This window comes from Carlito syrichta, unplaced genomic scaffold (genome assembly GCF_000164805.1).
Source record: "Carlito syrichta isolate Samal-C Ts95f unplaced genomic scaffold, Tarsius_syrichta-2.0.1 Scaffold316198, whole genome shotgun sequence".
NCBI lineage: Eukaryota > Metazoa > Chordata > Mammalia > Primates > Tarsiidae > Carlito > Carlito syrichta.
In genome coordinates, this window is record NW_007260294.1 from 899,662 (window position 1) to 912,049 (window position 12,388).

Consider the following 12,388-nt stretch of genomic DNA (forward strand, 5'->3'; position numbering starts at 1 on the left):
TGGGAGCCCCAGGCCGGCTGCTCTTTTCAGAGCAAACTTTTCTTCGCCATAAAAGTAGCATCCTGTCCTGAGGCTTAAAAATACTAACATGGCTATAGGCAGATGATGCAGTATCTGTGGCTACCTGGGATTCTGGGCAACTTTGTTCTAAGTACTGTCACCAGAATTTTGGTGTACTTCAGAAGGAATGAACCCTCCTTCAGGCTGTAGCTCTTCCTTGAACAACTCCCTCCACGGTCCATCTGAGTAACAGCCTTTAGGGCCCAGGTCGAGGTCTCGACCTGTTCCAAGATCCATTCCCTCCCACTTGGGTGCCCCCTCTTCACCCTCCATCTCCTTGCCACGAGAACCCTGCCATTCGGTGTTAATACAGTGTCCCGATTAGATCTGCTGTTGAATTATTTCTCACACCTAAACCTGGAGACAGTCACCATCCTCTTCCTGCAGGACCTAGGGCTGGGCTCCTGTACCATGCTGCTTGGCAGTTGGCGAGCTCGCTCTCTGAGGCCTGGTATTCCTATATGGCCGGTGTGTGTAACTGCCAAAGGACTGATAACAGGGCTGCGTTCCTGGAGTCATGTGACTGGCACACTGCCCAGCTCCAGGAGGCACCAGTCACCAGCCACACGGCCAATGTCTTCTACGGGAGCGGTGGGCGGGGTGGCCCTGTTCTCCTCCTGGGTCTGCATGTGACCTCCCTGACCTGAAGAGTCTTCCAACCTCCTTCCTTGTATGTATTTGTCTGTTTCAGTGGGAAATTGAAAGTTAGCAAGGAATGACGCTCACCCTTCCATACTCACTAGGAAGACTTTCTCTAAATAAAGTTCTTGCCTCAGAAACCCCTGGAGCACTGATTAAAATGCCATTTTTTTCAGCCCCTCAGAAGATTTAAATCAGTCTGGGGCCTGGGGGTTTTAATCAGCAAGACTGGTGACTCTGATGAACTTGTCTGAAGGGTTGGGTAACAGCTGTTGAAATAGTGTCCCAGCAAAGGACACTCCAGGCCTTGAAGCACTGACATTGCTGCCCTCAGCTGCTGCACCCTCTACTGTGAAGCTTTTCTGGCTTGTTCAGATTCAGCCACTACTTAGTGAGCAGTTGGGCTGTGCCTGCTACAGTGCTGGCCATCATGGGAAAATCATGAGTGACAAAATAGGGCCTTTACTGTCAAGGGACTGGTAGTCTACTTGGAAATAAAGAATATACCATAACTGTGTACAAATATGTTTACACATGCACATATGCATACATGCTATATGGAGATCTTTTCTAAACCATCGTGACCAGTAGTTCACATAGGCTTGAGTTTAGAGTTGAGAAGTGCCTTAGGGATACCACATAGCTCTATACTGCAGGGTGACCAGATTTCAGTCCTGGAGGCAGGCATTCTGCACAGGAAACAAACCCTAGGATAGTAAAAAAAAAAAAAAAAGGCTGTACACGGAGTTCAGGGTTCAAAGTTTTGGATTCAGATATGAGCTACAGTATGCAGTAAATGGTAGTTACTTTAGTGACAGGAAAAATAAGTTTATTGGTTAGGGTGAGACCCATTTTAAATCCATTCACTCATGTTAGAATGACTTGAAAACATATATGCACTTACCACTTGAGACCATCTAAATATAAAACTGGGTCTTGAGTGCTTTAACTTTATACACCAACTATTTGGCTAACACCATCTTGACTTTCTCTGGAGCCTTGAAGGGAAAACCAAGAAGGTGAAAGTCTTCGTTTTTGACACCTGTTCTATGATTATTACATCACGGCTGTGTTTCACCAAAATACTGGCAGAAAGGAATCATCAGACTAACCGGATAAACCAGAAAACCATTTTTGCTTGCATAGTATTCTCTAAAATTGTATTGTGGTGTGACATTTTACTTATAGTGTAAAAATGTCTATCATTTGAGCTTTGTCTATCATAAGAAAACTGTCTGCATTAGAGGCTGGTGTAAACCTCTATTCATCTCTCCTAGCCTATGTCATGCAGAGATGTGGCTCCTGAGAACTATGTTTTGCCATTGAGGACAGTCATGCTTGAGTTTGTAGGGGACCTGTACACATGTCCATTAGAGCAATACCAGACACATGGGGTACCCCCCAAAATTCAGCTGCTCTTGTTACAGTTTGACCCCAAGCCACCTGGATTTCAGTTTGGCAGTTTCTCTCAGCAGGTCTCTCCAGAGTGTCTCCTTCTACTTAATTCATTTTATTGACTCCTGGTAATCCCCTCTGGAACTCTTTCCTTTTTTAATGTTTTCTTTTCAGTTCTGATTCTGAATTCACTTCATTGTTCTTATATCTTGTCTTCTTTTCCCAAAAAGTAGCAAGACAGAATACATTCAGAGAATGGAAGGCTGCGCTGGGAAGTTTTATTTGATCGTCCTTGTCAGAGCCAGCCTGAGGTTTTCTGTCACCTTTTATAAAATTTGTGCCCAGCATAATTCCAAGTTTTACTGCCTTCTCTGTGCAAATACACACCCAGCCGTATGTGAGTGGTGGCACTACTGTTTCTTCAGGGCAAGACTAAAAATTTCTGGAAACTTTAAAAGTGTGGAATAAAAATGTTGTGGGTGGAATGGGGGTGGAAGTGGGAAATTTGGAGGTAAACAACAGAAACATGTTCCAGGGGTTTTGGCACCCTTCAGAAGGTTAAAGAACTTTCTTCTTTTTTAAACAGAAGCAAAAGAATAAAAAAAGGTATCAAGCACTGTTTACGTGAGCAGGTTTGGTAGATGTATTTAAAGATGTGAAAGCCAGGAAAAAATTACTAACTCATTCGTGACCACTGATGTGAATTTATGTCATTTCAAATTCTGTTCCTGGTTGCCACTGACGTGAATTTACCTCATTGTGGGTGACTGTCTTTTCGGGTTTATTATCCGAATAAAAATACAGAGTACGGAATGCTAGTCAGAGTGGTATCTGAGGCAAATCCTGGATATGTCTGCAACTGTCAGCTGTATTGTGAAAAAGGTGACAGTTTAGAAAAAACCATTTCACTTGTGCTTAACGTCAGAAGTTTGTGGCAACCAGCTTCACATTTTTTTTTTTAAATTTTCACCCACTCTCAGTATTAGGAAAGAGAAAAATTTGCTGGTCACTAATGTGTTAGTATAATAATTTGTGTTCCCATCACTCTCCAAAGTCACTTTTGCTTGGACGGGGAAACTAGTATGAAAATGTGAGGCTTTAGAAAAACAGGGCTTTTGGTATTCTTTTTCTCCCTGTCAGTCCCCTGACACTTTTATACTAGAGGCTAGAAAGAGGTGCTGCATCAGTGCAGGCACATTCAGTGGTTCCAGGATGTGGGGTGATTTGGACCATTTGAGAATGTCAGTCAATCTCAGAGAACACGGGAATGTGAACGACCTGCTGTTGCCTGTGCTGCCTGGATTCCTTGTCTCCAAGTACAGCTTGCCGGGTTGCTGAGCTCACTCAGCTGGAGGAAGGTCCGTGGGTGCTGGATGTATGCTTCAGGGTCTTCCTAGCCGATTGCTCAGTTCTCCAAGACATTCCAATAACTTGATATAGATGATCCTGAAGACTGGTATAATGTCCGGGTGTGTGCATATTCCCGCCATTCCAGGCTTGATTCTGTCCTCTGTCCATGTCTCAGGGGACAGCATGTGTTGATTTTCTATAATCAATATATCAATTATCAATATATGTTGGAACAACACAAATGCAATGATCATAGTTATAGCTGGTCAGGTTGGTTTCCTACAGCCGTCAGCCACTGTGTGTGTGTGTGTGTGCGCGTACGCACACAAACGTGGGTTGCACATGTTTGCATACACATATGCGCCCTGATTTTTTCCTCTTTATTTTGTTTGGTGGGATGCTTAACTTTGATGTATTGACCAATTCCTTGAGGATCCTGACTTTTATTTCTGCCACGGTTTTATTTATTTATTTATTTTTGTTTTTGTTTTTGTTTTGAGTTGGAGTCTCACTCCGTCATCCAGACTGGAGTGCAGTGGCCGCTTCCGGCCACCACAGCCTCGACCTGCTGGGCTCCAGCGATCCTTCCGCCTCAGCATTCCAAAGTAGCTGGAACTACAGGCGTGTGCTACCGCACCCGGCTAGTTTTTGATTTATTGTAGAGATGAGGTCTCACCAAGTTACCCAGGTGGGTCTCGAACCCGCGGGCTCATGCAGTCCACTCACCTCAGCCTCCCAAGGTGTGGAATTACAGGCTGAGCCCCCGAGCCCAGCTTCTGCCATGGTTTTATAATCTGTATGTGTGTTTAAAATTGAGTGACTCTCTTTTTTTTTTTTTGTAGTAAGAAGAAATGGTAATATTCATTTAATAACAGGTTTTTTAGAATCTTGCTTGTTTTGTTTTAATCCACCTCTCTTTTCTCTTTTCAGAGGATGTGAAGCAAGTCTTTGGACAGACCACAATTCATCAACATATCCCATTTAACTGGGATTCAGAATTTGTGCAACTGCATTTTGGAAAAGAAAGAAAAAGACACCTGACATATGCGGAATTCACTCAGTTTTTACTGGTGCGTATGGCTCTTAAAAAGTTAAAAAAATAAATGGGTAAATCTGAGGTCCTACTGTGTGTAAAAAGATGCTAGTGTTGATTTGAATCCTGAACATTCGAGCCCTGGCAAACTGTCCTGTTTAAAGCATTTCTTTATTAATATGCAGAAATCGTAACCTTACACAGGCTCTTAGCAGATTGTGCAGGACCCTGCATGTTTAGAAGGAATACACATTGAAACCCCGGAAAAATCAGCTCGTTTCCTCAAGGTCACTTAAGTCAGAAGCGGCAATATTAGGACTTAAACTTTTGGCTTGTGACTGGCTCTCCTCCTTTACCAAATTTTGTTTTTCCCTGAAAAATGGACCAGTTAATCTCCTGCATCAGAATCATTTCATCTGCGGTCATTTTTGGATAAGGCACTGGGTATCAAACTTGGCTGCATGTTGGAATCACCCGAGGAACTTTAAAAACTCTTGCTGGCTGGGCTTGATGGCTTATGCCTGTAATCCCAGCACTTTGGGATGCAGAGGTGGGAGGATTTCTTGAGCCTAGTAGTTCAAGATAAGCCTGAGCAACTAGGTCAGACCTCATCTCTACAAAAAAAATCAAAAATTAGTGAAGCATGGTGTGTGCACCTGTAGTCCCAGCTACTTGGGAGGCTGAGACAGAAAGATCACATGAGCTCAGGAGGTCAAGGTCGAGGTGAGCTATGATTGTGCCATTACACTCCAGCCTGGGCGACCAAGTGAGACCCGAGCTCAAAACAGCAAACAAACAAACTCTTATTGCCTGGGCCCCACCTCTAGAGATGAGGTTTGCTGAAGGAGGGGCAGCCTGGACACCTGGCGCTCTTTAAAGCTTCCACTTGGTACTGATGGAGACCTGCTGTCCCAGGGTGCTGGGGCCTGGGCTCCTGAGAGTAAACATGGTCAGGGTGGCTATGTTTCCAGGGTATCCCTTCCCAGGCCCCCCGTCCTGTCCCTCGATTCTGACCACACCTTTGGGCCACCGATGGCATCTAAAATGCTTTAAATACGACATTCACATGGGGTCACTCGAGGTCAGTATCCATGGGGCACAGAGGTCTCTGTGATAAAGCACTCTGTTTTGGATTTTTATGCATTTGTTTTGTTCCTCTAACAGTTGAATCTTATTCATACTTTATTACATGTAATGCTTAAGACCACTCATTGAAGGGGATTCATTTTGTATGTTTGAATTTGCTGTCTTTAGAAAAAATCTGCCAGGGCAGTCACATTCAAATCTTTATGGAAACATCATTGGTGGGTGATATGGAACTTGGGCTTTCGTGTTCAGACCTTGCTGGAGCCTTCTGGGGAGCAGGCGCCCTTCTGAGGAATGGGTGTCCTTCTGGAGAGTGGGTGCCCTTCTGGGGAGTGGGTGCCCCTTCCAGGGAGCGATTGCCCCTTCTGGGGAGTGGGTGCCCCTCCTGGGGAGTGGGCGGCCCTCCTGGGGAGCAGATGGCCCTCCTGGGGAGCCAGTGATCCTTTTGGGGAGTGGGTGTCCCTTATAGGGAGCAGGCGGCCCTCCTGGGAGTGGACAGCCCTTCTGGGGAGTGGATACTCTGCTGGGGAGCAGGTGTCCTTCTGAGCAGTGGGTACTCTTCCTGGGGAGCCAGTGCCCCTTGTGTTAGGGGAGGTAAAGGCCATGCCTCTCTGTGTGCTGGGTCAAGTCTTCTGTATGTCATTCTCAGGACTAGCACACGTGACAGATTAATTCCAGCAGGTGCTTCTGTTTTTGACTTTTAATAGTGTCATCATGTGTAGATTTTGTCATGCCTTCTAGTTTGCTTTTATTTCTAGGCCTTTGGAAGCTTAAATAGGAAGCCTTAAACCTGCCTTTGTATTTTCTAAACACGTTGACTTCTGTGAATCCCTGTCTCAGTTCTCTATGAACGTAAACCTGCCCATGTGGCTCAGGTGAAGGATGTCCTGGGAGCGGTCGGGTTCCTGCTGCTGTTGACACAGGACGTTGGTGTGTGGTAGGAGGCAGCATTCAACTTGAGGAGGAATAATTGTAGGAACGCCTCCTGATGACTCTATGGAGCACAGCCCAAGGGACTCGGACTCACCAGGATGCTGGCAGCAGTGAGGGTGACCATGCCCCCTCCCAGGAAGTGTCAATTCTGCAGTGTCACATCCATGTTTAGCCGCTCATGGCAGCTCTGGGTCTTCTTTAGATGTGGATTGGATGACTTGGGGCTTGAGGGTTGTGCTTCCTGCTCCGACATGCAGGGCAAGCCCTTCTGGGGGCTTCGTTCTCAGATGCACATGGAGACAACTCCAGGGTCCCGTGTGGACGAAGTCGGCTTTGTGGCCCACACGGAAGCACAGAGCTTCCCTCGATGCTGCCTTTGGTACGACAGCCCTGACAGGCTGTGTGTCTGCCCCGTCCAGACCCAGATCACAGGAACTCTTGGGCACTTCGTGGCAACTTGTCCCCAAATGCAGTTCTGATGTCTCTGGGGTGGGTCGCTTCCTTGGCCTCCATCCTCCATTTGCTTCCCTGGACTTGCCCTGCACTCCAGAGTGTAAAGATCCAGAATCTGGTCTCAGGCCTTTATGCTAAGGGGAAATCTGCCATGGCAGCCCTGACCGATTTGTGTTTCAGAAGGGCCCCTCTGGTTAGTACATGAGATGGAGAGGAACATGACTAAGGGGAAGGAGGCCAGTGGTGACCTCCTAACCCAAGAGCCAAACAACTATGGCCCTGGCTGGATGGTGACAGGGATGGGCCCAGGGGAGTGGAACAGAGAGAGATTACAGCCAAGGCCTACACCACTTCATGGTTTCATAATGTGGGGTAGCCAAGGATCCGGAATGCAGGGCTGGCTTCTGGGTTAGGCTTGAGCAGGGGGGAGGCTGGCGGTGTTTTATTGGTATCAGGACTCAGGAGGAAGAGGAGACTTTGGGTGGGCCGCAGGGTCATGCTCTGCATGAACCGTGGCTCACACGTGTGTTGATGTGTTGGCCATGCCTCCTCGTCGCAGCTCCTTGGAATTGAGGGGATGCCACTGAGGGAGCTGCCTGCGGCCCCAGAGTTGGGCTTTGGAAGGTTCTGGTCCTCACTGCATGGAGCCAGAAATCCCTTCTCTTCCTGGGATCTTCCTCCTGTTGCTAGGAAGAAGCATCGTCAAGGCAGCCGCGATGCTCTGTGTTGGTGGACAGGCTGATTATGAGCAGGAAGCACTTGTGCTTGGCTGCCTCTGAGGCACGGCTGTGGTACAGAGCCATGTGTGACCTGCCTCTGAAGTCCTTTAACCAAAGCCCCCACTTAGGAATTGGAATGACCTGCACCCTCCACCCTGGGTGTCTGACTCATGGTGAGTGAAGGGCAGCTGCTATCTCTGCCTGTGCCTTTGCTGAGTTTCATCTTTACTTTGTTGACAAACATGCAGATTTTTATTTATTTATTTATTTATTTTATTATTGTTATTTTTTTTTGAGTTGGAGTCTCACTCTGTCGCCCAGACTGGAGTGCAGTGGCCGTTCCCGGCCACCGCAGCCTCGACCTGCTGGGCTTCGGTGATCCTTCCGCCTCAGCCTTCCAAGTAGCTGGAACTACAGGGGTGCGCTACCACTCCCGGCTAATTTTTTTATTTATTGTAGAGATGAGGTCTCACCAAGTTGCCCAGGCAGGTCTCGAACCCGCAGGCTCAGGCAATCCACTCACCTCAGCCTCCCAAGGCGCAGGATTACAGACTGAGCCACCGAGCCCGGCTGCAGATTTTTATTTTAATTAGAATTTTTTTTCTCCAAATGAGCATAGTATTATGAAAACATGTTGGCACTTCTATATTACCAAGTGTACATTTGGTGGCATGAAGAATTTGTTTGGAATAGGGCTCGATGTGACCTATGTTTTTTAAGCAAGCCTCTATGCCTTTTTATTTCTTGTGTTGGTGAACAGTTGTCTGTATTTTCCCAGAATTCCTCTATCACCGTCCCTAAAAGGGAATTCTTTTGAGTCATTTTCTTATTAACTCTTGCTTTTACTTACATTTTCAATTTTTTTAGAATCTCAAAACTGTATGAAACACAAAAATGCCAGGGTTTTTTTCTTTTTTGGTGTTTTGGCTTTATAATATAAATCATCTAGACCGCCTGCTTGTTTTGAGGTTACTGGTTTTTTGTTATTGTTGTTCCTGATCAATTGTTCTCAGGTTGAAACACAAACTTGCATGTCTGAATAGAGATGGAGAGAATATTTCACATTCGAGTTATGCCCACTTGGAAACTGGAGATTATTAAGGAAATGGCAGGCCTGGAACTATTAGAAGCGCGAATGGGAGGCCTAAGTGGTGCAATCCCAGTATATGTTTATTTCTGTACAACCAGGAATTTTGAAGAGTTTGATTTTTTTTTTCCCTGTAGCCATCTGAATGGGTGTGTTGAAGGAGTTGGACACTGCTGCAGTAAAAGCCTATGCTACTAATCACGTGACCAGTACAGGGCACAGAGGTGGTCCTAGCACACATTCAAGAGAAATTGGGCCCTTCTGTTGCTCAAGCAGACTGCCTGAGATGCCCGGGCTGGCCCTCGGCTTCTGGGCTCAGGGTCAGGAGGGCGCTTTCTCCCAGCCAGCTGCTGCCCCATCAGCCATGTTCTGTGGGCACCCAGTACTGGGCACCATCCAGCGCTCCCTTCATGCACATCCTTATGCCAGCGCTGGGCTTCCTGTGAGGGCGCAGGCATGTCCTGTCTTCTGCGCCTGTCCCCACAGACGTGGGTGACTCCTACGCCACTGCACTACATGTACATGAGCTCACCTTCTGCTGTGTTCTCTCCTGGTTGTTGGCAGGCCTCCTTCTAAAGGAACAGACGGCCTGTGCAGCTGAGGACTGTGGCAGGTGCAGGCTGCCTGGCACTTGTCCCCTTCCATTCCCAGCATTCTGTGAGCCCAGCTCCTCTTCACCTCATCTCCCACCTATAGAACGGAGGCTCTGGAGGGGCCACTCCGTGGGTGTTGGGGGGTTTAGAGGTCAAGCAGGTGGACAGTCCCAGGCACAGCTGCACCTAATGGCACTCAGGAAATGTTGCAGCCTCTTGGTTTTTGCCCTGAGATCTAAACTTCCCAGGCCCACCTTGCTCCCGGTGCCTCCAGCATTCCTGTGTGGGCACTGTGCTCTTGCTCACAGTGTGAACTACTTTTGTCCTTGCCTCTCATCCTGGCCCACTTCCCCATCCCTTCCCCCTGCAGTGTGGCCCGTGTAGTAGATTCTCCTATCACCTCTGTCATCCAAGATCAGAATGCTCAGAAATATATTTTTCTTTCTTCTTTTTTTGCTTTTTCGAATAAGGAATCTCACTCTGTCGCTCAGGCTGGAGTACAGTGGCAGGATCACAGGCCTGACTTTCTGGGCTCAGGTGATCCTTCAGCCTCCCTGAGACTACAGGCATGTACCACCATGCCTAGTTGAATTTTTTTGTATTTTTTATAGAGATGTGGTCTCACTATGTTGCCAGGCTGGTCTCGAACTCCTGGCTTCAAGCAATCCTCTCTCGTTGGCCTGTCAAAATGCTGGGATTACAGGTGTGAGCCACTGCACCCAGCTAAGAATCTCCATTTTTAAATCAGGCATGCTTTGCCAATTCTTACCTGTGTGGCTTTGGGCTTGGTCCTTACCTCTCAGAGCTTTGGACTCCTCTGTGTAGAGGAGTAAGAATCATTGCTTCACAGAAGTATTATGAGTCTTAAGTGAAACACTGTCCTTGGAGTGCTTAGCAGAGTATGATAGGATTGAAGCATTCAGCTCTTCTGTTCTGCTCCACCTGGCTGGTGCTCCTCCTCCATTCCCCCACCTGGCTGGTGCTCCTACTCTGTTCCCCACCAGGCTGGCTTCTCCTCTGTTCCCCCACCTGGCTGGTTCCTCCTCCATCCCCCCACCTGGCTGGTACTCTTCCTTTGTTCCCTACCTGACTGGCTCCTCCTGTGTTCCCCCACCTGACTGGTACTCCTCCTCTGTCTCCCCACCTGACAGGTGCTCCTTCTCTGTTCCCTACCTGACTGGCTCCTCCTCTGTCCCCCAACCTGGCTGGTGCTCCTCCTCTGTCCCCCCACCTGGCCGGTGCTCCTCCTCTTTTCCCTACCTGGCTGGCTCCTCCTCTGTTCCCCACCTTGCTGGTGCTCCTCCTCTGTCCCCCTACCTGACTGACTCCTCCTCTCTCCTCCCACCTGGCTGGTGCTCCTCCTCTGTCCCCCACCTAGCTGGCTCCTCCTCTGTCCCCCACCTGGCTGGTGCTCCTCCTCTGTTCCCCACCTTGCTGGCTCCTCCTATCTTCCTGCGGCTTGTTCATAATGACTCAGCAGAACCACTGTTTCATACTGGAAGGGACATCAGAGGTCCTTAAGCCTTTTGCTGGACAGAAATCAAAGCGACTGCTTATGAAATGTCTGCCACGCATGCCCTCCAGGTTTTACAACCCCTGCAGTAGGCGCTGCTGTGCCTGTCCTTAGAGGCGGCACACTCAGATGCAGCAGCGCACTCAGATGCAGACATGGTCACCTGGGCCCCCAGGGCACAGTGTCTTGACTGCTCTTCCAGCTCTACCTGTTCCTGTTAAGTGTCCTTTTATTGTCATCCTGACATGCCATTTTCATAACCCCTGCGATGAAAATACAGTGAATTCCTCAGCTGTGGTTGAGTGGGTATTTCCAGCATCAGGGAGCCCGCTACCTTGCAAGGCTACCCTCTCACTGCTGAGTAACTCTGTAGGTTCAAGACTTCTTCTGTCTTGTGCTAAAACTGACCCCAGTTGCTTCTCTCTGTATTTTCAAAAGAAATGCAGAACACAAGCCTGAAATCTTTTCCCACTGGATAGTCCCTTCAGCCTTTCAATACATGAATGCAGGGAGGGGTCACTGCTGCCCTGTGCTCCCCTCCCCCACAAGTGTGGCCTGTTTACATGTCCTGATCCCTTTGTCTTGGAGATGGTCTTTTTTTTTTTTTTCTTTTGAGTCGGAGTCTCACTGTCGCCCAGACTGAAGTGCAATGGCTACTCCCGGCCACCGCAGCCTCGACCTGCTGGGCTCCGGCAATCCTTCTGCCTCAGCCTTTCAAGTAGCTAGAACAACAGGCACACGCTACCACGCCCGGCTAATTTTTTTAATTTATTGTAGAGATGAGGTCTCGCCTGCCCAGGTGGGTCTCGAACCCGTGGTCTCAGGCAATCCACTCACCTCAGCATCCAAAAGGCGCGGGATTACAGGCTGAGCCACTGAGCCTGGCTGATGGTCATTATTTTGCGCCTGTTGTCTTCCGTGCCTATTGAGAGCTCTGTCCTAGCTCTGTCCCTTCTGGGTTCAGATCTAAGAACCATAGTCTCTTGGGAGCCCTATGACGGCGTTAGATTTTCCTTAAAGACTAGCCTTCAAGGTGCAGACCAAGACTTTGATTTGAGGCCACTCAGCCATGAGGAGGAATCCTGGCCATTTAGTTCCCAGATCACACATTCCTGAGTTAAGTATTTTTGGAGTTGCCTGCATGTCAGTTTCTTCTCAGTCTCTGTAGAAATTCCTACCCAGCAGATAGTAATGGGACTTGAACATGGCACCCTACCTTCTGAGAAGTCCTGAGGGCTGGGAAAGGCGCACTTTGCCCAGAAGGTATATAGAAGATGGTAGGAAGGAAGGACGGATAGCGGACAGAGGCCTGCCACTGAAGATTGTACGGATGAGGGCCGAGAAAGGTTAGGATCCCAGAGGAGACTTTCAGCAGGGACAGGCTGGATCAAGACTGGTGCTGCTGTCACAGAACTGAGTCTTTTAAATAGGATGAGGGCTCTAATTCTGCCTATTAACAGTCTTGTCTTTTTTTTTTTTTTTTTTGAGTTGGAGTCTCACTCTGTCACCCGGACTGGAGTGCAGTGG

General features: G+C 48.1%; 1 protein-coding gene across 1 annotated transcript in view; it reads left to right on the forward strand.

The window, feature by feature from the left end:
• The window catches only part of SLC25A13 (solute carrier family 25 member 13), a 145,921-nt gene that overhangs the window by 51,707 nt on the left and 81,826 nt on the right, over positions 1 to 12,388 (forward strand). The window contains exon 4 of the mRNA XM_021706896.1: positions 4,375 to 4,514. Coding sequence (XP_021562571.1) covers positions 4,375 to 4,514 — 140 coding nt within the window. The remainder of the gene's footprint in view (positions 1 to 4,374; positions 4,515 to 12,388) is intronic.